This window comes from Syngnathus scovelli, chromosome 22, assembly GCF_024217435.2.
Source record: "Syngnathus scovelli strain Florida chromosome 22, RoL_Ssco_1.2, whole genome shotgun sequence".
Taxonomy (NCBI): Eukaryota; Metazoa; Chordata; class Actinopteri; order Syngnathiformes; family Syngnathidae; genus Syngnathus; species Syngnathus scovelli.
Window position 1 is genome coordinate 566702 of NC_090868.1, and position 25524 is coordinate 592225.

General features: G+C 54.5%; 5 protein-coding genes and 1 long non-coding RNA gene across 15 annotated transcripts; 2 read left to right on the plus strand and 4 right to left on the minus strand.

Annotated features, from left to right (window-relative positions):
• The first annotated feature begins 174 nt into the window (after positions 1-174).
• Positions 175-1149, plus strand: lsm8 (LSM8 homolog, U6 small nuclear RNA associated). Its single transcript, XM_049760534.2, has 4 exons — positions 175-379; positions 647-687; positions 755-882; positions 952-1149. The coding sequence occupies exons 1-4, from the start codon at positions 349-351 to the stop codon at positions 1040-1042; spliced, it is 291 nt and encodes a 96-aa protein (XP_049616491.1). The 5' UTR covers positions 175-348; the 3' UTR covers positions 1043-1149.
• A 106-nt stretch (positions 1150-1255) lies between these two features.
• tymp (thymidine phosphorylase) lies at positions 1256-4016 on the minus strand. 3 transcript variants are annotated; one of them, XM_049760470.1, is made up of 10 exons: positions 3877-4016; positions 3404-3505; positions 2962-3164; positions 2803-2901; positions 2616-2745; positions 2431-2549; positions 2201-2363; positions 1895-2122; positions 1687-1827; positions 1256-1605 (listed from the first exon to the last, which is right to left on the minus strand). In XM_049760470.1, the coding sequence occupies exons 3-10, from the start codon at positions 3157-3159 to the stop codon at positions 1463-1465; spliced, it is 1221 nt and encodes a 406-aa protein (XP_049616427.1). In that variant the 5' UTR covers positions 3160-3164; positions 3404-3505; positions 3877-4016; the 3' UTR covers positions 1256-1462. The 3 variants fall into 3 exon arrangements, with proteins under 3 accessions (XP_049616427.1, XP_049616425.1, XP_049616426.1); XM_049760468.1 differs by having other exon boundaries at positions 3404-3527; positions 3877-3941; XM_049760469.1 differs by having other exon boundaries at positions 3404-3527; positions 3790-3927.
• A 50-nt stretch (positions 4017-4066) lies between these two features.
• On the minus strand, positions 4067-16706 carry shank3b (SH3 and multiple ankyrin repeat domains 3b). 7 transcript variants are annotated; one of them, XM_049760277.1, is made up of 30 exons: positions 16557-16706; positions 16299-16393; positions 14296-14483; positions 12705-12876; positions 12513-12552; positions 12349-12444; positions 12195-12266; positions 12006-12114; positions 11777-11928; positions 11580-11709; positions 11436-11473; positions 11219-11335; positions 11002-11079; positions 10869-10935; positions 10565-10784; positions 10321-10490; positions 10127-10240; positions 9978-10053; positions 9821-9903; positions 9614-9738; positions 9415-9547; positions 9259-9339; positions 9141-9158; positions 8826-8956; positions 8664-8757; positions 8033-8584; positions 7619-7903; positions 6408-7512; positions 6229-6255; positions 4067-6001 (listed from the first exon to the last, which is right to left on the minus strand). In XM_049760277.1, the coding sequence occupies exons 4-30, from the start codon at positions 12839-12841 to the stop codon at positions 5413-5415; spliced, it is 4839 nt and encodes a 1612-aa protein (XP_049616234.1). In that variant the 5' UTR covers positions 12842-12876; positions 14296-14483; positions 16299-16393; positions 16557-16706; the 3' UTR covers positions 4067-5412. The 7 variants fall into 7 exon arrangements, with proteins under 7 accessions (XP_049616234.1, XP_049616229.1, XP_049616232.1 ...); XM_049760272.1 differs by having other exon boundaries at positions 12349-12552; XM_049760279.1 differs by having other exon boundaries at positions 5853-6001; positions 6212-6255; positions 12349-12552.
• On the plus strand, positions 14540-16892 carry LOC125992011 (uncharacterized). 2 transcript variants are annotated; one of them, XR_007489511.2, is made up of 2 exons: positions 14540-14810; positions 16603-16892. It is a non-coding gene; the product is annotated as an uncharacterized lncRNA (long non-coding RNA). The 2 variants fall into 2 exon arrangements; XR_007489510.2 differs by lacking the exon at positions 14540-14810 and adding an exon at positions 15482-15566.
• Positions 16893-19054: 2162 nt separating this feature from the next.
• nots (nothepsin) lies at positions 19055-21253 on the minus strand. The gene is made up of 9 exons (XM_049760483.1): positions 21063-21253; positions 20817-20997; positions 20562-20679; positions 20301-20419; positions 20030-20229; positions 19820-19948; positions 19581-19725; positions 19358-19456; positions 19055-19283 (listed from the first exon to the last, which is right to left on the minus strand). Exons 1-9 carry the CDS (start codon positions 21125-21127, stop codon positions 19113-19115), a joined length of 1227 nt encoding a protein of 408 aa, XP_049616440.1. The 5' UTR covers positions 21128-21253; the 3' UTR covers positions 19055-19112.
• A 98-nt stretch (positions 21254-21351) lies between these two features.
• On the minus strand, positions 21352-25200 carry cct2 (chaperonin containing TCP1, subunit 2 (beta)). Its single transcript, XM_049760434.2, has 16 exons — positions 25059-25200; positions 24327-24401; positions 24179-24244; positions 23972-24083; positions 23819-23895; positions 23572-23684; positions 23255-23457; positions 23096-23196; positions 22871-22998; positions 22635-22738; positions 22451-22570; positions 22214-22342; positions 22037-22140; positions 21869-21968; positions 21657-21798; positions 21352-21576 (listed from the first exon to the last, which is right to left on the minus strand). The coding sequence occupies exons 1-16, from the start codon at positions 25059-25061 to the stop codon at positions 21546-21548; spliced, it is 1608 nt and encodes a 535-aa protein (XP_049616391.1). The 5' UTR covers positions 25062-25200; the 3' UTR covers positions 21352-21545.
• Positions 25201-25524: the final 324 nt, after the last annotated feature.

Below are 25524 nucleotides of genomic sequence, written 5' to 3' on the forward strand. Positions count from 1 at the left end.
TGGTCTGAGTGAGAAGTTACGCGTATATTCGTTTTGGATTCCCTGAATTGGACCATAAGATCGCAAAAGTGTACCGTGTGTCGCCCTCTGCTGGTCAGTATGAGAAAGGCTCCCCCGTTGACGTTCACTAAAAAGATTCGCTCCTTTGAACGAATCGTTCACTCACGACCCAACACTCGTCTTGCGCGCGTGTAGCGAAAAAGGATATGACGTACTCACCGGTTTCAGTTGTTGGTCCTGCCGTTTCACGGTGGTACGACTGTTTTGCTCCACTTTTTTTTTTGCCTTTCTTTCAAGAAGTCCAAAGACTTTTCTTGAGCCGCTGGGAGCAGCAGAAGAAGCAGAAGCATGTCGACTGCGCTGGAAAGCTACATTAACCGTACGCTACCACGAGCTAACTAGCTAGCATGCTCCTTTTCAGCTACTGACAGCATGTAGCCTTTTTCATAAATTGTTGCGCTTATTTTAGCAGCGAAGTCTTTGAATCTCTACCTGTTCATGTCAAAACGTGGCTTTGAGAAGCCTTCCCGGTACAACGTGCTTTTGTGGCTGTCACACCTGGCGTCATCACGCAGCCTCAACGTTATCATCTTCTTCCTTGTGCGTCCAGGTCAAGTCAATTGATGACGTGTCTTTCGCCCCTCAGGTACGGTGGCCATCGTGACGTCAGACGGCAGAATGATTGTGGTGAGTGCGAAGTTGTCATCCCCAGCCACCAGGATGGTAGACCCGATTAACGTCAGGTCTCGTTTAGGGCACGCTGAAGGGCTTCGACCAGACCATCAACTTGATCCTGGACGAGAGTCACGAGCGCGTCTTCAGCTCGGGTCAGGGCGTGGAGCAAGTGGTTCTGGGACTTTACATCGTCCGGGGAGACAACGTGTACGTCAGTCAGCGTTAACGAGCGGGGGCACACGCGAGCGACTTGCTCACCGTGTTACTTTTGGGCAGGGCCGTGATTGGCGAGATCGACGAGGAGACCGACTCCACGCTGGACCTGGGCAACATCCGAGCCGAGCCGCTCAACTCGGTCGTCCACTGACACCTCCGACGTGTTGTTTTTCTTCTCTTTTTGATGGACTTCATGTTCTCTTCCGTGACCTTTTATGCTCTCAGTGCTTTAATAAAGTTTGTGAATTTTGGACAAGACGCAACTTGTTTTCAGGACCTGTATGTCAGAAATGCTTCAGAACTATTATCATTAGAAGCTCTATATTTATCTTTTTCAAATTCCTTCTCAAATTTACAACTATAGTCGCATTTTATACAATTTATTGTGAATATTCTCCGCCAACATCAAACATTTTCTCACAGTTCATACATAATCTATAAAGATGACTTCTATTTTATTGGTAAGTTGATTAACTAATGACTGAAAATGACTTTAATTTTGTAAAAATATATGAAAAATTAATTGCACATTTTTCATGATTTTTAGATCAGACAAGGAAGATGCTTCCGATCAAACTGGAAGCATCACTTCTTGCACCAAACTTTGCTTTTTCCAATCGGCGACCGATCCCAGGACGAGAGCGCTCTGCAGTCGCTCGATCTGGTCTGGACTGGGTGCCGGCTCCTCGTAGTGGACTCGCAGCCAGGGAGTGCCTGGGGGGGTGGGGGGGGGGGCGGGGTAATCATAAATGGAGCCTGTCATGAGTCAGCAAATGCAATGGAAAAAAAGCCCACCTTTGGTAATTTTCTGGCCAAGGGAGAGCAGTAGCTCCGCCCCCACACTGTGATTGACAGGCTGTCCGGCCTTGGAACGCCCCGCCCCCAACTTATGTACCACTTCCGCTAAAACCAGACCGTCCACGTCCATCAGCACGCCTGCAACACCATCAATAAAATGAAGACCAAAAAATGGATCAATTCATTCTGGCAAAAGCGTTTCTACCATCATGGCTGGCGCTCAAGTCCAGTTGGTGCTTCGCTTTCCTTAGAATGGTGAAGTAATCTGTGTGGGCGGAGCAAAGAGCCCTGGCCGTCTCCTTGGCGACGCCTTGAGCCTCCATCATGGCCTGGAACTTGAGCAGAGCGGCACCGCCGCTCACGGCCTGGGAGATCTTGCGTCTGCCTTCCGATTGGTCGGCCGCCAGACCCGTCATGGCCAGCAAGAGGCCGCCTGAGAGCCCATGGGACAGGACAGTTAGCCAGCCAGGGAAACGAGTCGTCCGACTCCGCCCCGCCAATGCGTGTTTACCGAGCGTGGCGACGAGCTCCATGAGGTCTGGTCGTCCTCCCGTCTTGAGCACGTCCAGAGCCTCGATGACTTCCAGGACGTTTCCCACGCTGCGACCGATCACGCCGTCCATGCGGCTCAGCACGGCGCCCGTGCGCATGCCCAGCTCGTTGCCCGCGTTCACCTGCAACAGTACGGCGCTGAAGATACCCGTACCTGAGATCAAATGGAATGGAAGCCGGGAGCCTGACCAGGAGCCGCGCCAGCTCCTTGGCGTCGCGCAAGTCTTTGAAGAGCGCCGCCCGACCGAACTTGACGTCCAGAACCAGCGCCGTCAGCGACTCGGCACCTTTCTTGGAGATGATGGAGGCTGGCCGGGAGACGAGGCGGGTTATTGCGGGCGCGCTTCGGTGCCTGCGGGGGGGGGGGGCGCTACCCGTGATGAGCGGCAGGCTGTCCACGGTGCCGGTGATGTCGCGGGTGGCGTAGAGGATGCGGTCGGCGGGAACCAGCGTCTCCGTCTGGCCCACGATGCAGCAGCCCACGCTGCTTAGGATGGCTCGCACCTGACAAACATTCCAAATGGCAAATCAAAAATTCCAAATATGATTCAATTGCGGTACCTGCTGTGCCGACTGGTGGACGCTAAATCCGGGAATGGACTCCAGTTTGTCCAGCGTTCCTCCTGTGTGGGCCAGGCCCCGCCCACTGATCATGGGTACCTGGGCAGACAGCATTGTTTGGGAATTTGCCTACAAAGCGGCATGAATGGTCAGGGTCACCTTGCAAGCGCAGGCGGCGAGCGCGGGCGCCAACACCAGGCTGACTTTGTCGCCCACGCCGCCCGTGGAGTGCTTGTCCACCAGAAGCCCCGCCCACTCCCTGGGCCATGACATCACTTCCCCCGACAGCATCATCTCCTTGGTCAGCGTGGCCGTCTCGCGCGTGTCCATGCCCCGCTGCCAGATGGCCATCAACATGGCGCCTGAAGGAAGATCATAAATACTGCCCTAACCGTGAATTGCTCCCTCCCGGTGGCGCCTGGCAGCGCTTTGACTCTCTTCATTTCATTGTAGATCAGTTGACAATAAAGTCATTCCCGGCCAACAGGGGGCGCAAGCAAATTGCTTAAAAGAGTTGCAATTGAACGTGGAATCGCAGCCAAAGAATGCAAAAGACATTTTCTTTGCCTTTTGTAGTCCAAAAGTGCGGGTTGCACGTCACCTGTCTGGCAGTCCTGGATGCTGCCGCTGGTCAGCGCCTCCACAAAGGCCTTGATGTCGCCTTCACTCAGTTTGGCGCCATCCCGCTTCTTCTTGATCAGGTCTGGAATGGACAACATGGTCGCCTGGTGTTGACATAAAATATTTGTCAAAACAAGCATATCTGTTGTATTTGTATTCAGCATTAGTTGTCTTAAAATATGCAATTCAATTATAGCAAAGATTGTTCCATTGCATGACTTGCACTAGTACGAAATGTCACTCTGGCGAGAGTCCAAGAGGTGGAAATAATTCTACTTTGTTCATTTGGGCAAACAAGCTTGGCAGGCAGCCCGTTTTATCCCATCAATACAACGTGGGTGGCCTTGTATTTCAGAACAGACTGACCGTGAACAGGTCAACAACTTTCGCCGTTCTGATCCCAGGCCGAAGCGGAGCAGGCAGAAATGACACGGAAGAAAAATCAGCACTCACCTGACTGACAACTTTCCACCTTGCCGGCTGAGCGACTATGATGATTTGTGAGGGGCAAATCCCAACCTCCTCACCAAAGGCTTGTCAGTCCGTCAGCCAATGGCAGCCGAGGGGCGTGGTCGAGGCCCAATGATCCCCGCGCGCTTCGAGTTCAATCGCGTTGCTATTTTCTAATTGACTCCAATGAGGCTTGAGGTTGTAAATGAGCCTTTAATAGAAACATGACAACATGTTTGGTGTGTGTGTGTGTGTGTGTGTGTATGTGGGGAAAAAAGAAAAGCGCACAAAGAAACATCAAAGCCATCCAATAATCGCTCAATCAATCAATTGATGATACATGAGGACTTGATCGCCACCTATTGCTTAGTGATGACTGACAGGAGGAGTAACTATTTGGCTACATTTTCTATCTGGAGTCTACACGGGCCCGATGTTTGCTAAACAAACAAACAAACAAACGTGTGCGTCCGTCCCGGTGGGAATTTGCAAAGCGTCAACAAATGTAGCTCACGTTAGCGTCGTCTTCAAAATAATGCGAAAAGCTGATCAATACTGCACACATGGCCAATCCACTCATATTGTCATGATAGGCGCTTGGGTGAAAGGAATTTATAACATCAAATTGTGATGGAAATGGAATCGCTTTGAGAAAGAAGCCTTTCAGAAAAAAAGTAGTGACCAGATTGATTTGCTGCAATTGGCTTAAGGATGATGAAGTTACTTCCTGTACAGATGGCTTCCAACATGTACTGTAGCACCATGTCCAATCAACACGCACGCGCACACACATTGACAAGTCACCAAGAACTCCAGCGCCACGTCGCCACGGTGACGGCCGCCGGGCGGGCGGGCGGGCGCATTGTCAAATCAAAAGTCAAAGTAGAAGAAAAGTCAACAATGGCACACGGTTGCTCGTCAAATCTAGACGAGGATAATGAACCTTACGCAACCTTAGGCGGTCGGGCGCTCGCTGGCCGTTAAAAACCCCGTTCAGCAAATTCCCACATTTCTTTCGTTAGCTGTGTTGGAAGGAGAAGAAAAAAAAAAAAAAAAAAAAAAAGGATGGTATACGCAGTTGAGGACTTGATTTAGCCGTCATCTCCCATCTTTCTTTTTTTTCCCAATCTATGAAATTTCTTTTTGCTTTACAGGGACTTTAACGCGGCGGCGCCCGCCATCTGACACCCGACGCCAAAGTGCAGCGTGCATAGAGCTCATTATATGGAGGAATATTCAAAATCAAGACTATAATACTTCAGGAATTAGAATAATCATTGGAGGGAGGGGGGGTCAAATCAGCTCTTTGATGGCCCGCACAGAGAGCTAACACGTTAGCATAGCATCCATCGGGAGGACGAGTTGATTTGGGACTTACCTGTTTCATAAAGTCCATGGCTGATACTATCGCCTCGACGGATGGACGCGATTGTGCCGGTTCTTTCGGTCGCACCCGTCAAGGAAGACAAGTCTGTCGATGGCGGCGATCAAAGAGCTGAGTTGACAAAGAAAGTGGGAGGAGACCTATGGCGGCGGCAGTCAAGTGGCCGAGTCTAAGAGTTGCCTGAGGGCCCGCTCGATGTTGATGCGGTGGCCCAGCCGCGTGACGCCCAGCTCCACGTAGTCGTCCTTGGTGAGGGCGGGAAGGTGCGAGCCTTCGATCTCGTGCTCCTGGAAGCGCTGGCGGTGCTCGGCCAGCCCCACGCTCTCCAGCCAGTCGCCCACGTCGTACTTGTTCCACAAGCTGAGCGGGCGCTGCCTCCAGGGTCGCAGCGCCAGCAGGGGGCCGCTGAGGACGGGCGACGGGCACGGCGAGGCGTGCGGGGAAGGCGAAGGCGAGCGGGAACGGGTTCGAGCGCTGGCGCTGCGCATGACGAAGCGCACCTCCTTGGGTTCCGACGGTAGGCTGAGGCTGGACGACTTGAGGATGGTCAGACCGCGGCCCGAGCTCAGGTCCGGGCGCTCCGAGCAGGGCGAGGGCGAGGAGCCCGGCGGCCGATCCGAGGGGGAGGGTGACGGGGAAGGGCTGCGGCGGGTGACGGGGTAGCGGCTGCCCGGACGCACCGTGTAGGTGGCGCCGTATCCTCGCTGGGAGATGGTGTGCAGCTCGCCCAGGCTGGAGAACAACCTGCCGAATCACATGACACGATTAGGGGGCGGGGGGGGGAGGACTTTTGCAAAATAAAGTCAAGCCAGGCAGCGGCAGCAGGAAGAGAAAGAGCTTTGCCGTGGTTGGTCACAGTCTGTTAGCTTTGTGAGGATTAGCTAGCCTTCATTGGCATATCTAGCGGTTAGCAGATGTTAGCGTCGTCGCCGAGCGAAAACAAGAAGTGTTTACCAGAGATAAAAACCTACGATTTGCTCTCTCCACTCTCCACACATCTGCAAAAACACAAACCACACTTAGCGGTACGCGCGCGCGCCTCAACTTGTATTCTACTAGGTGTCAAACGTGTACACGCACGCACACACACACACATACATACATACATACCGACGGACGCACGCACGCACGCAGCACATAGGTAACATACCTGGCCCCACCTACAGGCGACCTGCGACCAGGGTCGAGGGGGCTGGGCTCCTCCCCCAGGGAGTGGCTATCTTTGTTGAGGAGGTGGAGCCTGTTGGCGAGGTCCAGGCCCGACTCGGCCCTGCCGCTCAGCTCCAGGGCCGAGGCGGAGCCTCCTTGTCCGCCCAGTGCGGCGGGCCGGCTCTCCTCTTCGCCGCCCCCCCACAACTTGGAGCGGCGCTGGAAGAGGTAGCGCGGCTGGCGGGTGGCGGCCGGAGAGGCGGGCGAGGACGGGAGCAGCTCGCTGTCGGACGACTGCTTGAGCAGAGGGTCCCTGAGAGCCGAGCGGCCGCGGCCGACGGGCGAGCGCAGGCGCGGTTTGAGGGCCGAGGAGGGGTGGCCGGCGGGCGGCGAGGAGGGGGAGGGCGGGGCGGGAGGCGAGGCCAAGGTGATGGAGGGAGGCAGCGAGCCGTCGCGAGCTTCCTCCTCGTTGTCGCCCGTGTCGCCCTCGCCGCCGCGGCGCGGGCTTACGGCCAGCGGTGACGGCGGGGCGGCGAAACCGGGGGGCGGCGTCACCAGCCCGATCCGACGTAGCTCCTCCCTCGTTTCCTCGTCGCTGGATGACAACAACGCGGGCGGGAGGGTCACCGTATAGGCGCCGCCGTCTTCCTCCGAGCTGCCCACGGTCAGGCTCCGACGCCTGTCGACTGCAGCCGAGTGGCTGTCGTGGGCCAGGTTGGCCAGGGGGACGGGTCTCCAGCGCTCGGGGGACGGCCCCGCCGGCGAGGTCACTCCGCCCTCCGCCTCGGGACGCTCGACCTGTCCGTCTTGGAAGAGGGGCGGAGTTACGCGCTTGTGGCGAAGCTCGGGGCTGCTCTGAGGGGTGGTGCGCTTGCTTCGCTGCTCAGGGCTGGTCTGCGGGGTGGCGCGCTTGGAGCGGGGCTCGGGGCTGCTCTGCGGGGTGGGGACCGGGGTCCGCTTATGCCGGCCCTCGGGGCTGGCGGCCGGGGTGGGGATCGGGGTGCCCGAGGCCGAGGCGTGTTTGGGTCGCGGCTCGGGGCTCGGCGTGCGGGCGGTGAGCGCTCGTTCTCGTGCGGCCAGAGCCAGGGCGAGCGGCGACGAGGGATCTGAGGAGAAGGAGGGAGGGAGGGAGGGAGGGAGGTAGGGAGGGAGAGGGAGGGACACGCGTCAGACTCACTCGGCCACAATGACATTCATCGACGGGGTTCTTACCCAGAGGCTTGCCGGTAAGCGGGTGCAGGAAGGTGTGCGGGGTCGGCGAGGGCGTGAGGACGGGCGCCGGAGGCGGAAGCTCGCCCAGGTCGTCCATGGAGTGACTCTGGGTCAAGAGAGGGGGCGCCTGGTTGTCGGAGATGGCGCCCTCGACGGAGAGGAAGAGGGAGGAGCGGCGGCCGTGGACGCGAGCGCGCTCCGACAGAACCTGCTGCTGGTACAGCTCGGCCCTGCTGGGGCTGCCCGGTGCGTTGGCCTCCGACTTGGCGTCTTGCTCTTTGAGGCCTGCGCACAAGATGGAGGAAAGCGCGAGCGAGCGTCACTTGCGACGACAAACGACCCCGGACGCCAATCTCCTCTTGGCTTTTATCTTCTCTCCGGATCTGGACTTGATCTCGAGACTGGCGCACCTACCTTGCTCCTCCACTGGAAGTTGTTTGAGCAGAGGTGACTTCCTCCTCTGAGGCTTGGCCGGGGGGGCCTGCTGTCCCACGTTGGCGTAAGGATTTTCAATGGGTCGCCCTCGACGGCGTGACAGCGGCGAGTGTCCCAGGGCGACGGCGTGGAGAGAAAGCGTGGAAGTGTGCGAGGAGGACACGTGCATGGCGGCGGCGGCGGCCACGTGCATCTCCGGCTGCAGCGGAGGCGGCGTGTCCTGCAGGATGATCATGGAGCGCGCCTTTCTCTGACGCTCGGCGTGGCTCCTGGACGGAGCGTCCGAGAGCTCCTGCAGCCTGGGCTCGGCTCCCGGTTTGAAGCTGGACCGGCTCAGGCCCTCGCCCCGGGCGGGGGGAGGAGGGGGGAGGAAGGAAGGCGGAGGCCCCGAGTCCAGGAGGAAGAGCGGCGAGGGCGGCGGGGGCGGCGCCGTCTGGGGAGGCGGCGGGATGAAGCTGTCGCTCAGAGAGGAGCTGCGAGGGAAGCGACTTTCGTGGATCAGAGCGGAGATGCGGTCATCCTCGGGAGCGCCTGTACGTAGGGTGGCAACCGCGGTGACAAGTCAATTGCCTTTCCTAACGACCTCCTCTTGGGACTAAAAACGTCTCACCAAAACTTTTGGTTCTGGACATTCCTCGGGGCAGCGCCATGGTGCTCTTCTCCGGGGCGGAGGGCGGGACCAGACCCTGACGCTCAAACAACGACTGCACGCCACACACAATCAATGCAAAGGCGTAGTATTGGCTGGGATGGGCTCCGGGGCGAAGCTTACGTTAATCTCGGCCTGAGTGATTCTCCGGCTGGTGGGCCTCTGCTTCACCGTGGCCGCTCTGAAGTCATCGGCGGGCCGCGAGCGCAGGACCACTTCCTGCGTGTTCCCCGCCAACATCTCGTCCAGTTTCTCTGCAGGACGCACAACAGTGACTTTTTGGTATCGTGAACCGCTTGCAGGGGCGGCACGGGCAACATGCCGGCCTCGTGGAGAAAGAACGGCCTTCACAAAAGCACACCGGTGGAATTATTTACACACACACAAACAGAAGAACTTTGACCGACACACAACGTGACCTTGACGATAACGACTCACCAAAGCGCCTCCTCCGGGCTGCACGTGGGTTGGAAAAAGTCAACAAATCCATTTTCATATTAACTCTGTGTGTGTGTGTTTGTTTGTGCGTGTGTTTGTGCGTGCGTGCGTTCGTTACCTATCTCCTCCAGGTCAGCAGTCATGGACTTGGACCGCAAAGTCAACGAGGTACTGGGGGCTCGCTTGGGAGGCGGAGGGGCTAGGAGAAAAAAACAGCAACTGGTTAGAAATGAACAGGACGCTCAACCCCGGTCTCCTCGCCTGGAAAGCAAACCTTTCTTTCGGATGAGGTTGGTGTCGGACTTGCGGGAAACGGACACGACCTTCATGAGCAGGCGGCTGCCGCCCTGTCGGATGAGCGCCACCACCTGGCGATGGCCGACCTTGACCACGTCGGCGCCGTTCACCTGCGCACCCCGTTTGATTTTCATTTTGCCCATTTGCGCCCGCCTCAATAAACGTAGCGAGCGAACCTCGATGAGGAAGTCTCCGGTACGGAGGCCGGCTCTCCAGGCCACGCCGCCTTGGTCCACGGACTCCAGGTACTGCAGGGCGGGGAACGCCGGCGTGGGGGCGAACTCCTCGATGGGGGTCTCGGCTTGCGACGACACAAAACGGGACGGGTGATGCGAGGAGCTCCCCGCCGTAGCCGAGAGCCCCGAAACGGGCGGCCCACCCACCTTTGGCTCCCCGCAGGACGAAGCCGAATCCCTCGCTCTCTCTCTTCTGCAGCACGGCCATCTTCTCCTCGATCACGTAGTCGCTGAAAAGCACGCCGTGGCGTCGTGAGCGACGGTCGGACGCTAAAAGCGGCGTTCTCGCTCGGCGACCCTTCACCTGTACGAGGTGTAGTTGTCGTACGAGCCCACCGTGTAGTGTCTGAAAAGTCGCTTGGTGCGGTCCTCCCTCGTCTCTGAAACACGTTGGCCATTTTGAACAACGCGGCGGCTCAAACACGGCTTTGTTGACATGCCAGAACCATTTACCCAGTCTGGGGTCGTAGTGCCTCATCTGAACTTCTTCAACGCAGTCGGCGGGAAACCAGCCCGTTCTTCCTTTCACGTTCCCTTCCCAGTATCCGCCTTCGCCGATGGACAGAACTGTGGATGCAAAATAAGAACGGTGAGGATGGCGAGGAGGCGGGTGGGGGGGTGGGAGGCTCGTCGCAAACTTTGCTGACCTTTCACCCTCTCGCCGCGGTGCAGCTGGATCTCTCCGGACCCCTGGGGCACGTGGGAGCGCGTGGCGATGAAGGTGCGTCCCGGCACGGCGCTGTACAGCCGCTTCTTCCTCAGCTGCGGCGTGAGGGGCGGCGACGACGGCGGGCTGCTCTCCGCGTGACCGCTCGGGCTGGACGTGACAGGAAAATGGGATATATTGCGATATTTTTGGTCAAATCCTAATTGGTCGGCTCCCTCCCTCACCTGAGGCGGCGCGCATGTCGCCGTAACGAGTGCGTGTGCGTGTCCAAGTGCGTTTCCAAGCTTTGCAGGGAGGGTCCGGGGGAGGAGGCGGGGCTTTCCAGGGCGTTGTCGCTGACCGAGCGAATCAGAGAGCGCGGCGACGACAGACCGTTTCCTGCCGGGGACCTGAGGGCTCCCAGCCGGCGCCGCTTGGTGTACGACGGAGACTCTCGGAAGGGAACTGCTCGCGTGCGCGTGCACAGTCTCAGCACTCCAAATTTCATTTGCGCTGAAGCGATGACTCAAGTATCTGTGTGGCGCTCACCAACATCCGAAGTTTTGTGGATCTTGATGATTTCGGCCAAGTCGAAATTCCCGGCAATGATGGCGACCTACGCAGACATACGTTCCTTGAAAGGAAACGCAAACTACTGCTGTGTTGCAGCCACTCATCTGACCTGAAAGGCAGTCTGGTTGTTGTAGTTCTTGACGTCCTTGTTGGCTCCTCGGAAAAGCAACACTCGAGCACAACTGTCCTGCGGGCGGGGACACCCGTGACGGGCACGTGTCAAACTTCTTGCTCACTTTTGAACGCAGCTTTCACGTCAGACGTTTCTGAGTTGCATTTCAAATGTTGTCCGCGAGAGGGCGCCCCGGTAGCAGTCAGCCTCCTACCTGATTGTAGAGGGCGCAGAGGTGCAGCGCGGTATTTCCCGATGCATTCTGGGAGCTCATGTCAGCCCCGTAGAACAGCAGGTGCTCCAAGTGCTGCACGTTGCCATGGCGACACGCCTAAACACGCACGCACGATTACTAAATCTGTACATATAATTGTCGCCGTGATTGAGCGCACGTGTGCGTGGGTGCGTGCGAGTGAGTGAGTGCTCGTCACCTGGTGGATTTCCTGCCATCCGTTCTCGTCGGTCATGCCTGTAACCATGACAACCTTTTATCAAAACCTTTTATCAGTCGACACAGACGAGCCGAGTTTCGAGGAAAGATTTCGGGAAGGCTCCAAAGTTGACATTTGGAGTACCTAGTGTGGCGTGGTCCTGAAGGAGCAGCTCGCAGCAGTAGGGGGCGCCGCCCACCATGGCGGAATGATAGAGGGGAGTCAGACCCCTGCTGTCCTTGTAGTCCGGAGACGCTCCCAAGTCCAGCAGCGTCTGCAAAGTAGCGCAAACGTGTCACGCACCAAGGCGGGCCGGCGGCGGCGGCGCGCAACGTCCTCACGGTGAGCGCGGCGCTGTTTCGGCACATGACGGCCCGATGCAGAGCGGTGATTCCGTCCCTGGTGCGAAAGTCCAGGTGAGCGCCGCCGCTGCGGAGAACTTTGATCAGCTCGCAGCTCTCCTCCAACTGGACCGCCAGCGTCAGAGGACACTCTGCGACGAGACGTGGCGGCCGTTTACGTCCGGCGTTCGTCCACGTACTGGAAAATTCGGAGGCGACCTTTACACACCGCCGCTGTCGGAGTCGTGGAAGTTCGGATCGAGGCCTTTTTCCAGCCATTTGGAAACCTTCTCCACGTTCTTCTGGTGGACGTGTTCCATGAATCGCTTCAGGTTGGCCTGAGACGGACAAAGGCGTGCGTGGGTCAGCGCGGGGTTTGGGCTCAAGCGTGGTCTCGTTGCAAAATTCTCGGGCCTACTTTGGTGTGCAGCTTGGCCAGCTGCTTGTCGTCTACGTAAGTCTGCGTGTAAATTCTGCGTTTATAACGAAACTGCAAGACAACACGGGAAGCCCGCATGGGCTCAACGTTAGTACAAAAAACAATGGTCGGCTCCTTCGTTTGGGCTGCGCACCTCGAGGTACGGAATGGGCGTGATGGGGGGGAGAGGGTACTCTTTCAAAAGTCGCTCCTCGTCAAGAAACTTGCCAGCTCGGCCGTTGAACGCCGGCTGGAAGAGACCATAGTTCAAAACATCCGACAGAGACTGAGTCAAGGTGACCAGAACCCTCTGCTTACTGGTCCAAACGGGTAACTCTGGGTCCAGCCGCAAACACTTCTGAGAGAGCCACAGACGCACACACGCAAATGTTAGACGCCTCACTTGCTCACCTTGGCCTCGCCGCCACCGCTGCCGCCGCCGCCGCCGCGTCCTCCTGCTCCGTCCGGCTAGCCAGCACGTGTGTGTGTGTGTGTGTGTGTGTGTGTTACCGTCTGCTGCAGGTCCGGGATGCCGATGCGGACCACGATACTGTTTCCAGAGGGTATGTCCTCCGCGTCGTCGTCCCGGGCGACGGGAGAGCCTGTCGCGTTGCCGTTAGTAACCGCCTGTTGGCGTGGGCGATCATGTTTGGTGTCAGCGGCCGGACTCAGAGGCATGTGGCTGTAAGACAGGAAGTGGCTCCCGGTCACACCGCAGCTAAGACACGCCTCCTCCGCCGCCACCCACATCACTCACCGGGCGGCTATGTGGCAGATATTAATATTTGCTAGCTTTGGTCGCTAATGCTTTCAAGCTTCACAGGTGAACTTTGACTTTCAGTTTAGTGTTTTGGTCATGTCGCTCGGCATCATTGGACCACCGCTTTCTGCGTTGCTAATAATGGCTGTGGAATGTTACATCACTTCCTGTTTTTCAATTCCAAGGAAACGGAGTCGCGAGAAGAATCCAGGGTCGGATCATTTCCGAGGATAGTTGGTCACGCGACCGCATCGCCGCGTCCGTCACTCGCAAAGCACAACAGCAGCACTTCTGGACTTCCCGCGACTCCACTCGCCGTTAACAAAGACGACCCCGAGCAGTCACTTGATAAAGCCCCGAATTGAACGGCCGCCCGCCCGCCCGCTTGCCGGTGAATCGGCGAGGGCGCGAGTGGCGTGTTGTCATGGCAACTGCAATGGCAGGGAATCCTGTGCTAACCTCACTGTGTCACTCTCGGTGCGCTCGCTCACTCGCGCGCGCGTTCGTTCGTTCGTTCGACATGCTCGCTGTTGCTATGGCAACGCGGCTGAACAAATTTTCGCAGTTCGCCGTGGCGAAAACTACATCCTACCTGCTGACTCTGGCTCTTTTTCCGTCCGGCTCTGACACATCTGGGACATCATCAAATGGCGGGAGGGCGGGCGGGCGCACGCGCGCCGTTCGCCCTGGCCATGTGTTTGCGGAGGGATTTTGGGGGAGCAAAGCTTGCAGCTGCTCCGCCAGACAACGCGGCGCTTACTTTCCGAAGGGGGAAGTATGACTCTTACGAGTCGTAGCTTGGGGCTCCATAAAATCATTTGTGATCAGTTATGTTCTGTTTTTGGTTGCATTAACAAAAAACTAATTTGTTAGCGTTGCACTTTGGGGACAATTTTTTTCATTCTTTTATGCATTTGTGGTCCTGATTACTTGGCGTTAGAATTGGTAACAATTTTCCTCTGGACCCCAAAATGTTTTGGGAGCCCCCCCCCCCCGCCGGAGCAGACAGGAAGCGAGGCGTCCTCCGACTCTCCAGGTGCAAGTGCTTTATTTTGGGCCGCTGACAACACTTGAGTCAGACTCTTGAATAAGTGATGAGGAGCCAGGCGGCCGGCCGGCCGACTTTCCCGCATTGTCGTGTACAAGGCCGACGACGCTCCTCAAGCGAATAATCAGTAGCGGGCCGAGAGAGCGAGTGAGCTCTCGCGTATGATGTCATCCCGCTGGCACAACAACCGCGGGCTCGGACGTCGCTGATTCGACACTCAAACTCTTCTTTAACCACAACGAGGTGAAAAATAGTGAAGCTCGTTGGGACCAAGAGGCCACAAAGTCACCTACCTTTTGGCAAAACTCCCATCAAACTTTTCAGAAGAGCGATCTGATCCCAAGCCCGCTTCAGGCTTTCGATCTGCTTGCGATGCGCTCGCTTGCGGTCTGGAGGTCCGGGATGCGGTCGAGAGGCCTCAGGTGGACGGCGGCGGGCGCGGAGACTTTCAGGCGCTATTGTGGGAGCTGGTCGGCCCATCCTGGAGAGGAAGATGGGGGGGGAGGCGGGCGCCAGGATGTGGGAGGGGGACAAAAGCAGCGGGTTGGTGGAGGCCATTTTCAGACACAAGCAGTCATATAGTTTGGGATGCTAACTTGGTAGCTAAATGCTAACTTGCCATGAGCGCAAAGTCACAAAAGCTCATCTTTTTAAGCATTCAACAATTGTGGAAAAAAAAACATGACGATGCTACATGAACAAGCTAAATGAATCTCAGCACTCCGCAAAGATCCCAACAACTTCCTGTGAGTCACACTTCCTGTTTCCTGTGTGTGTGGGCGAAGGAACGGACGTCAGGAAGGAAAAGGTGAGAAGCTGGAACACTCTGATAAGACACGCACGCGCGCACGTCTCGGCCATGACATGCTACACGGTGTGACATTTGGGAAGTTGGAAGAGAAGATCCCCATGCAGATGTGATCCACATTCACGTCTGGATGTTGCGCGAAATGAAAGTTGAATTTCAAGCAAAAGTTTAAAGACGCGCCGTCCCGATGCTGATCCCGACCCGACGGGCTCGCGGTCGCATAGCCGTGCGTGTGCTGGAAATGTAGCTCCCCTTGCCCATTACCATGGCAACCAATGGCAGGAGCTGATGAGACCCAATGTTCTCTCCCTCCCTCACACACACACAAAATCTTGTCAAGTTTCTCACATCGCTAGCGGCTCAAGCGTGGACGCTTGTTCTCGCAAAAAACCCGGCGGACACGAGACGTTCAATTGTCTCTGAAGACTGCCACGTTACCATGACAACCACGTGATGTGCCAAGGAGAGACACTTCCTGCTTGAAGTGGTCTTTTTTGCCTCCTAGCATGAGCAGCAGATCAGCTCTTAGATAGACCGCGGCCTACACACTCACTGCCGCACTTATGTAACACACACGCGCAGATGATGAGGGGATGCTGGAAAAAAAGAAAAAGTAGGGAGGGGGAGAAAAAAAAAAAAAAAAAGTCAGGGCTAAGAAGACAAGGCAACCAGAAAGGAGAACAGAATTAAATCATGCCAGGAACGAGAGGAAGTATGAAGAGGAGGCGAGGAAAGCGAGAGTTGGCAAAGGAGGAGGTGAGGAAGTCCAAGCCGATGGAGATGTGAGGAGTCAGGAAAAAGAAGTGGAGAGGAGTCAAGAGAAGGATGGGGGAGGAGGCAAGGGAAGAGGAGAAGTCAAGAAAAGCAAGCAGATGCGGGAGGAAAGTAGGAACAAGCAAAATGGAAGAATAGGAGCAAATGAGGTCACTGGGAAAGGAGGAGGAGAGTCAAAGGACAAGGAGGTGACAATGGAGATGAGGAGCCAAGAGAAACAAATAGGCGAGGGAGGGCGCAAAGGAACGAAAGGGAAAGGAGGTGAAGAAAACGGGGAAGGAGGAGTCCAAGAAGCAGCCAGGTGACAAATGAAATTGAGGAGGCGACGAAATGAGGTGTTCGAGTAAATTCAGAGGCAGAGGAGCAATGGAGGGAGTGAGGCGCTAGAAAAGGACAAAAGCCAAGAGGAAGACGGAGGCCTCCACAGCAGCAGGGGGCAGCGCATTTACAGAAAAGCTGTCCCCTCACAAAAGTGCAATTGAAGAGTTCCACTTGAAGAAACTCCTCCGTTGACAATCATCTTACCTGACGCCAGCTCGACCCTAATGATGGCAGGCCACACCCACCAGAGCACATGACACATGGAGACAAGTGAAGGAGACAAGGAAAGCAAGGAGACCCTCGCCCAAAAAAAGTTGCAGACCAAACTAGCAGCTCTCATGACGCTGACATGATGGCACTTGCGCAAACGCTGGTGAGCGGCGGGAGACTCACCCAGCAGAGCAGCGACTTCTTCTCCATCCTGATGACTGATAGAGGGGGGAAAAAAAAAAAAGAAGAGGAGGAGGAGGATGATGGAGGAGGAGTATCTGGAGACGAGAAGATGAAGAGGAGAGAGGAAGAAGCAGGAATGAGTGGAAGGCTGGTCGCTTCAGCCCACGCACACACTCACGCACGCACACTCACGCACACACACACACACGAGCATGCGCACGTTATCTCCCACTCCAATGCGTGGGACTGAAAACACACCTCTCTCTCTTTTTTTTCTCTTCCCCTCGCTCGCTGGCTTCCACAGAATCGGGGTGATCGGCGTGGGTGTGGAGGAGCGGCCCCGTTGCCATGACGACGATGCACCGGAACAGCAAGGGAGGGGGGAAGCCCTCTCCAGCCTATCACGGCTCACCTGGTGCATGATGGGAAATAAAATACTCAAGCTGACTCCATTTGAAATTACTCCCGTGCCGCTACTACCAAAGTACAATGGTGCCTTGAGATGAGAGGCCGCTTTGTCACTTTGCCAAAAATAATATTACTCAATCTTCGCTGAAGTAAACACAATAAAAACACTGTGCGTGTGTTTCAGTATATTGTCCACTCAATAAAAAAAAAAAATCAACTTAACATTTGACTTTTCTTAGTTGGTCGACTTGGCTTGACATGGCCGCCGTGGTCAGGATCCCTCCAAGGATATATTTGATCAATTTCTAAAGAAAAAAGAAATAAAAAAAAAAAGATTGTTGTACTTTATCCAAAACGCTTTCGCTGTAAAAAATCAAACAAGATACTCACTGGCGTCTTGCAGCTACTGTGTTACAGCGCCCTCTGCTGGATGTTTTTGATGGTCCACATCCTTTTTTCCCCAGTTGAGCCAGTTGCCATGACAACCATGTCAAAGTTATCACACGGAACCCAAAGTCAGTTATCATTATATTAATGATACGAGTAGGAACAAAGTCTTGCCTAAACAAGTTGTGACTATTTGTCTGTCAAAGTGAGTGACAAGAAAGCACATTCAGCTCATTTTCATAACATTTTATTTCATGATAACAAACTAACCAATGATTTAGCAAAACGCGTTCATGAAGCAGCTGTCAACTGAACACAGTCGATTTGTTTTGTTAAAAACAACAAATTTACGTGTCCGTGCGTCCCTCCAGCAGCAGGTCCACGTAGGCCCCCGTCACCAGACTCTCCTTAGTCACGCCCAACTGCTCCATCAGACCCTCAGCGACCTGCCACCACAAAAAGATGAGCCATGACGAGCAGACCCCCAACACGCCGGTTTAAATAAAAAAGAAATAAAAAACAAGCGCACCTGCTGGCCGTCCTCCAGCGTCTGGGTCGGACGCATCACCACCTACAGACAAGTTGGAGGCACGAGGAGCTGCCTCAGGCTCATTTTTCAGAAATGCAATCAAATCTAGTGAATGAGACCTCCAGTTCCATGTAGTGTCCCAAGCCCTCCACTGAGTCCAGGTGCACCCGCGTTTGACCGATCATGTAGAGACGCCGCTCCTTACGCACTTCCCCTTTCACGCCAAGGGCGTCGGACAGCACAGCCTGGGCACAAACGTGAGGCCTAAACGCACACAGAATGCGGAAACACACAGGGAAAAAGTGTTTGTACCCTGAGGCCGGGCGGGTCCGAGGTGGGGCTGATGGAGTATCGGGACAGTTTGGGTCCGTCTGTGTCGGGACGCTCGTAGAAGATCAGCTGACCCGAGCCGTCCTTAACGGAAAGCGGCACAACAGACGCGCGTTGACGCGTCTCCTTCAGAGCGACGGCGATGGACAGACCGTGAAGTCTCGCAGTTTGAGTCGTCCTCGGCGGCTGTGAAAGAAGGTGTCGTGCTGCCTGATGACGCTGCCTTCCGATTGGCTGAGCTGGGACGCCATCTTGGCAAACTGCAGCGGCTGGCTGACTTTGGCCTTGATCTCCACGTTGGACTGCATGTCGCCACTGAGAACGTGCACAGCAAGCAATGACACCATCAATATTGTGCCACCACCCATACATATACATTAGTGTCGATTTCAGGAAGAAATGTAAACTTACATACATTTGGTCCATACAGTATCATAAAAGATTGTACAACTTCTTTTTATAACATTTTGAAGCATATTATCAAGTGTAAAGGTTATCAACATAACACAAGACGTGATGACGGCAGTCGGGTGATTAAGAGCGAGGTAGCTAACAAGCTAGCAGGTGTCGCTAATGCTAAAGATGCTAGCTGTCTTAGCAACAACAAGCTAACTGCTTCTCTGGTTGTAGTTAACGTACAAACACAACAAGGAATAGTCAAGTTACTCACAACCAAATTTGTATACGTCTGTTTTGGAGAGATTTTAGACGCTTCGGGTTTATTTGTCAACGAACGAAGGGGACCGTGCACTTGAGTTTGCCGCGAAAACCACCGCAGTCTGACGTCAGGCGACAAGGTATCCGGAAGTGGAGGAATGCGCGCGGCTAAAACTGACCATAGATAGTTGGAAACTGCAAACGATCGGTAAGTGCATCACTCTGTGCTGTTTCTGGCCCCTGGAAAGACGTCTCACTCTGCTTGAAAGTCAAAAAACAGAAAATAAACGAAAAAATAATGACGTCTACCTTATCCATTCATTATGAAAATGCAACCAATCATGTGAAACACTCTCTCACACATAAAACCCCTTTCACACAAATCGCTCTCACACATTTCTAAAACTCTCTTTCACGCAAACAATTGACACTCTCATATGCACGATTGAAAGCCTTTGAGAATGTTAGCCTTTATTGGTGCCAATCAGAGCATTAGCAACAACTTAAGCAGGATGGCGAGCGGGGGCCAAGCCCACGCGGTCGTTCCCTCTATCGAAGATGCTGTAGAACTTGGTGAGGAAGACGTCTCCAAGGATCCACAGCGGGCCCTGAGGCGAAACGATGTCAATGGCCTGGAAGCCGCTCAGGCACAGCTCTCTGTCATCCAGCATCTCCTGACGGCGGCAAAGGAGGATAAGAGTGACGGGGCCGAAGCGCTTGGTCGCTCCCCGGGCGGGACCTTCCTCACCTTCCTGACGTAGTCTTCGGCCGTCAGCGTGAACTCGTTTCCGCCCAAAACGAACGTCACGTGAGGCAAGCTCGACAACCTGGTGCAGTCGATGAAGAACTGACAAGCGGGCGCAAAAACATAAACAGTTGGGTGAGCTGAAATGAGGTCACAGATGGCTGTATCGAGAAATCACATCCACACTGGCAGAAGTCCACGAAAACACACTGACAGCCGCACCGACCTCGCCGATGCTGGTGGGCGTGGCCCCGATGAGCTGCTGCAGAGTGAGGATTTGATTGGTGGGGCCGGCGATGAGGGAGGTGCCCGTGTCCACAATGGCCTCGCAGCCGCGAGGACACAATGACTTCAAGCCTTGGACAGAAACACTGAAACACACACGCGCACAGCAAGCTCTCGTAACGAAACACGAGGAACACGCAACCAGGAAGTAGTTAGTGAGAGAGCTAGTTTGCGTCACACCCGTCCATAAGAATTTGCCAGTATGCTTTGGTGGTGACGGGAAGCCACGTGATTGGTCCGTCGTACAAAGCCTCGTCCGTGCCGCCCAGCAGGAGGTGGCCGTCCACGTCTCGAGAGCTACCTGACTGCCTGCGGGACGCCAGTGACCGTTTCCGTCAGTTGTCGGGGGGGGGTCAACGGGCCGTCCGCAGAATTAAGACAGAATTTGACCTGCTGAGGTAGAAGGAAAAGACGGGCTGGTCCATGTTGTTATGCGTCATCATGTTGTCGAAGACGGGGTTCCCCAGGATTTCGGCCAAGCGGGGATAGGCCATCCCCAGCACGCCGTCGAAGCGCGCCACCACGAAAGTGGAGCCCGGCTCGTACACCGACTCGCCAAACTCCTGGCTCGGCACGCTCATCTCGCCCATCTGCGCAGAAACACGCGGGCGCGACATTTATCTCTCGGTCCGCGAGACGGCGGGAGAGGACCGGCGTCAACCTTGAGCGTGTCTCTGGCCATGACCCCGAGCAGATGACCCGATCCGTAATGGATGCCGAAGCTTCGGCCATCGTGGCTGTACGAAGAAGACTCGAACGCTCGGAAACGTTTGTGCACCGCTGCAAACGCGCACGCAGGTTACTGACCTCTTATCATCTCACACGGTCAAACCGCTCTGACACTTCAGAGATACACACGCGGGTCAAGCCGTGACACGTGTGTGTGTGTGTGTGTGTGTGTGTGTGTGTGTGTGTGTGTTACCGCAAGCCTGGCTGACGCAGTACGACGACGGCACCCAGAGGTCCGCTGAGCCAGTGTCAAAAACCACAGAGAAGTTCTGTTCTGGAGACCCGAGGCTAATCTGACCAAAGTACTGAGCCTGATTGGAAACAAAAATTTAAAAAATCCCATCAGCTTGCGCAATTAAAAATGACATCATCATTCATCTTTAATATGGAAATGCTCATTTGCTGAAACTTTTGGAGTTGATCACAGATTGCACCAGCTCGTTCTTACATCCATGAAGTTGTAGAGCTTCTGGCTGGTGCGTCCCAGGCGCAGCGAAGGCGTCCCGGCGGGGTAGCAATGGGCGTAGCGCCGACTGAAGGCGTCGGGATGGTGCTCGCGCAGGAAGTCCCTCAGCACGCCGTCGGCGCGCAGCTGCGAGCGAATGGAGCGCCCCCGCTGTAGAGGAACCCTGCCCGATGTCGGAACGGAGGTCCTTCATACCCGGCGAGATGTCATAGTCTCATGTTTTGTTACCTTAAGAGAGCCAACCCAGTGGAGGCGCCCAGGAGGAAAAGTAGCAGCACCTTCAGGGCGTCCATCGTGTCCGCGGCGTCCGCTGCACAATGGTGAGCGACAGACGTGCGCCAGCTTATCAGCCAACGTTGGAGGGGGTCCCGATCAATACGTGCGCACGCCCGACCGTTTGTGTTGACTCGCTGCCATTTGGGATTGTTTCAGCGTGACAAGAACAACATTTCTGCTGCCTTTTATAAAAGAAGTCATTCGGGAAATGAAAAATTATAATAATGACGCCGATTGCGACTTGATGTAACCTTCGTTTTTATTTGCGTCAACAAAACCAAAGAAAACCATTCAAAAAGATGCGTTGCGGACCAATGGCTAACACGAGCAGTAGCAGCTAACGCTAGCCTGCCAAAAAGTGCTCCCACTACAGAAGAAGGAATTTTTTATTTATTTTTTTGAAGTACACCGATAAATAAAGATGGCGGTCTTCATCTAACACGGATGGTGGTCAGGAACTCTCTTCCTGCAATCAAACAAGACGGACGTGGCGTCAGCGAGTCCATTTGGGCATCCGTCCGGTGTCCACTTATGCGCGTGACTGACCTGGGCGCCGCTTTGATGATGTTGTCCACCCTCAGGATCATCTCGGCCGCCTCGGAGGCGCTCAGCAGCACCTGACGCTTCACCTGGAAGGACTCGGTCACGCCCAGAGCCGCCATGTCGCCCACTGTGCCCTCCCACATGTCTGCGGGCAAACCAAAAGTGCTCAGTCGGGGAACTTGCTCCATTTTAAGCGCTCTCGTGCGTCCACTCACTCAAACCAAAGGTGGTCTTGTTGTCCTGGTGCGCCGCGCGCAGTTGGGCCACCAGGTCGGCGCTGTCGTAGCCGGCATTGTCTGCGATGATGGTGGGCAGCTGAGAAGGAAAGCATGAAATAAATAAATCACCTTTCCACTCATCGATTTAGCGAGCATTTTTGTTACCATCCTCAAAGCCTTGGCAAAGGACTCCATGGCGACCGCTTCCTTGCCCGGCGTCTTGTTGGCCAAATCGCTCACCACCTTGGCCATCAGCATCTCGGAGCAGCCTCAACACACAATACCGCAACGGCATGAATTCTTTTTTCTTTTTTTTATGCCAGGGAGAACTTTTTTTTTTACCTCCTCCGTAGACGGTGCGCGGCTCCTTGACGGTCTGCGCCAGCACGCACAGGGCGTCGTGCAGCGAGCGTTCCGCCTCGTCCAGAATCTGCTGAGTGGCTCCTCGCAGCACGATGGTGCACGCTTCGCCTGCACCGTCACAACTCGGCTTTAGTCGGTGGAATTGACGGATTTCGTATTGCACTAGTGCGTTAAATTATGAAAAAAAACAACAACTGGCACTTTTCATGTGCGTACCCATGGCGACGCCCGAGAAGTGGATGAGCATGTCCTCGCCGATCATCACCTCCTCGATGAGTTTGCAGTGGCCCAGCTGCACCAGCTCAGGATGCTCGAACGTCGACGTGATCTCGCCGCCTACGGCGCACGGGCACTTTTCAAGATCGGGCTCAAGCGATGATATCGCAGCGAGGTCACGTACCAGTGACGAGGGCCAGGCGCTCCACGCCGGCAAAGTCGGCGTGCTCGATGGCCATGACGCCGGCCTGAGCGAAGAGCTGCTCGGGGTAGTTGTAGATCAGCTGCCTGCCGAGTCAACGCACACATGACATTTCTGTATATGGTCAACCCGTGATGTCCAAATTCGTATTTTCCCCACAAATTGGTCAGTGGCAAAAAAACAAAAACAGGAGTAGCAAGGATGGATCGCTGAGTGACCTGTTGATGAAGCAATTGATCCCGTGCTTGAGGATGCGCTCCACCTTCTCCTTCATCTTCTCCTTCTCGGCCAGCTCGATCTCAGCCACCTTGGCCGTGGAGTCCACGCGGACCCTCGAGCCAAAGATCTGCAGGGACGAGAATCGGCGAGGTCATCTCGGCCCTTTCTCTTCATCTTCTTTAACGCTGGCCGTGCGTCCGTCCGTCCGTCCGTCCGTCACCCACCTTGATCTTGTCCGTATCCATGCCCGTGTTGGCGATGAGGATGTTGGCGTTTTCCAGCCTCTTGGGTTGGTTCACGCCGATCTTCTTGTCCAGCAGGAAGCCTGAACAAACAAAGCGGTGTCAGTATCAGGTTTGCCGCCTTCGGGTGCGCTCGTTCACCTTCGTCCAGGTAGGAATCGGTGAGGCTGCCGCCGAGCTTCTTGATGACGTGGATGGCCTCCAGGTTGCCGGAGCCCTTCAGCCTCAAGACGGCGTCTACGGCCAGCTGGGAAAAGTGATCCTTGTGGTGGGTCAGCAGCTTGGAGGACAGCGTGGTGCGCGCAATGTTCAGGAGGTCCTCTTGGAAACGGGCTGTGTCGTTGCTACGGAAACACGCAGCCCGCCGAGAAGAAAAAACAAAGCAATATTTGGAGATGAGATATGCTGAATAGCCACGCCCGACCGAATAATTTCAAGAGCCGATCGGAGCAGAGCACCTGTGGTCCACGGCTGCCTCCCTCAAGGCATCTCTGGCTACCTGCGTGGCCTTCCTCCACCCAGAGATTATCGTCTGCGGGTGGATCTTCTTGGCGATCAAAAGCTCCGCCTCCTGTCAGTCAAAGAGGAAGTGTGTTACGCCGATGGAGGAAGTGTACATCCGGCTCTCGGTGTATTAAAATTCCGTATTCCACCTTACGCACAATAAAATGTGGCCTCTGAGACTAAAACTGGACAGGTTCTTACCCGGAGAAGCTCGGCCGCCAGAACGGTGACAGACGTGGTCCCGTCACCGACTTCATCGTCTTGAACCTTTGACATGTCTGTGTACGTACAAAAGGTCCATAAGCTCCGCGTAGATGTGCACACTTGAGACCCTCGCCAGGTGTTTTAACTCACCAACCAGAACTTTGGCGGCAGGGTTGTCAACGCCGATGGCCTTGAGGATGGTGGCGCCGTCATTGGTCACCGTCACCGAGCCGCTTTTGCCGCCGCCCAGCAGGATCTTGTCCTGAAAAACATAATGCACATGAGCTGAGTTTATGTTCCATTCGCATTTTGAATGACACGTTAGCACCAAGCTGGAAGAAAAACTAATTAACTCACCATGCCTTTGGGTCCCAGGGTGCTTTTCACCAGGTCTCCAATGGCAATGGCCCCCACAAATGATGACTGCAGGGACAAGTTCATATCGTTGTGAGCTTAACATTGACCGTTTCCCCCCAATTTAGAGATAAAGCACAAATACACGCACCAGACGCGCAGTTTCTGCTTTTTCTTCATCAGCTCCTTGTTTGAAGATGTTAACCGGGGCCATCGAAAGGGAAGCCTGCAGAAAAAACATCATGCAAATTCACAACAATGATTGGTTGCAAGAAATTGCTAAACAATATATTCTAAAAAGAAGATACAAAACACTCAAAAGCCAATAAATCCGAGCACCCCTGAACGCCGCACCCGAGAGAAGCTTCGAGAAAAGATAATAAAATGACAAAACGTTCCTGCCAACGAACATCCAAGAAGAAAATCTTACAAGCAGTGCATGATGCAACGCAGTATTTCACCAGTTTCTTCACATCTTACCCATATTTTACCTCATATCCCTTAATGAGGCTCTGACTGACAGCCACAAAGACAAAACGACTAGCTATAGCTAAAGAGCTATGAAAGCTAAACAAAATGCACAAAAACCACTTCATCTTATGCCAATTAATAACAAAGTGAACGGACATTAAAATGTAAAAATGTAATCACGGCGAAGAGCTACCAGTAGTTAGCATCATCTTAGTCACTAGCGTGCTGATACGCCCATGTGCTCGCCGGTTAGCATCACCAGCTAACGGAGAGCTAACAGAGGCAAGACGCGGATGCGATGTCATCCTCCAAAGGTGCCTCTCCGTATGCTTGACTTTAACGGAAATTCTGCTTTCGGTTCTATTGGTCTTTTTAAAGTTAAAAAAAGAGAATAAAAAAAATCGAAACTCACCATGATGTCTGCGTTTTAGGGTGGACAGAGGAAAAGGGGATGAACGACTTCTTCGTCTCTTCCTCTACTGCAGATGAGACAGTGTGCTGCGCTTTTCTGCCCTCTACTGGACACTAAGTGGAATAATTCAATCTTCCAAAAACGTCTCATTAAATAACTGCCAAGTCGATTCATCTACTAACAAAAAAGAATTATAAAGAAATAAACAAGTTGACATGTACATTTAACAATTGTTGATTTATTTTGTTATACAACCAATGAAAAAATGGGGGGTTCTCAATTTTTATTTATTCCGTAAAAAGAGAATTATCCGAAAAAACAAAAAAGATGGTTCAAAAACAGAAGAATACCCCCAAAAGTAAAATAATAACCATAAAAATGAAATAGGAGGAGGAACTTGGGGTCACATTCCTCCCCACCGACCTCCTCCGGGGAGCAGACATCCTGCCGTGGATGACGTGGGTGC

Coding starts and splice junctions, on each gene's coding strand:
- lsm8 (XM_049760534.2), top strand. CDS start 349: ATGTCGACTGCGCTGGAAAGCTACATTAACC. Junction 380..646: donor GCTGGAAAGCTACATTAACC/GTACGCTACCAC, acceptor TTCGCCCCTCAG/GTACGGTGGCCATCGTGACG. Junction 688..754: donor CAGACGGCAGAATGATTGTG/GTGAGTGCGAAG, acceptor GGTCTCGTTTAG/GGCACGCTGAAGGGCTTCGA.
- tymp (XM_049760468.1), bottom strand. CDS start 3,521: ATGTTGTCCATTCCAGACCTGATCAAGAAGAAGCGGGATGGCGCCAAA. Junction 2,746..2,802: donor TCCACCAGTCGGCACAGCAG/GTACCGCAATTG, acceptor AATGTTTGTCAG/GTGCGAGCCATCCTAAGCAG. Junction 2,364..2,430: donor AGGAGCTGGCGCGGCTCCTG/GTCAGGCTCCCG, acceptor GTACTGTTGCAG/GTGAACGCGGGCAACGAGCT.
- shank3b (XM_049760272.1), bottom strand. CDS start 12,872: ATGCCTCTGAGTCCGGCCGCTGACACCAAACATGATCGCCCACGCCAA. Junction 11,336..11,435: donor GATGGCAGGAAATCCACCAG/GTGACGAGCACT, acceptor GTGCGTGTTTAG/GCGTGTCGCCATGGCAACGT. Junction 9,904..9,977: donor GACAACTACACCTCGTACAG/GTGAAGGGTCGC, acceptor CGTGCTTTTCAG/CGACTACGTGATCGAGGAGA.
- nots (XM_049760483.1), bottom strand. CDS start 21,127: ATGGACGCCCTGAAGGTGCTGCTACTTTTCCTCCTGGGCGCCTCCACT. Junction 20,230..20,300: donor TGGCCAGAGACACGCTCAAG/GTTGACGCCGGT, acceptor GTTTCTGCGCAG/ATGGGCGAGATGAGCGTGCC. Junction 19,949..20,029: donor TTTTCCTTCTACCTCAGCAG/GTCAAATTCTGT, acceptor GGCGTCCCGCAG/GCAGTCAGGTAGCTCTCGAG.
- cct2 (XM_049760434.2), bottom strand. Junction 23,685..23,818: donor TGGCGGCCGAGCTTCTCCGG/GTAAGAACCTGT, acceptor TTTGACTGACAG/GAGGCGGAGCTTTTGATCGC. Junction 21,577..21,656: donor ATCATCAAAGCGGCGCCCAG/GTCAGTCACGCG, acceptor GTTTGATTGCAG/GAAGAGAGTTCCTGACCACC.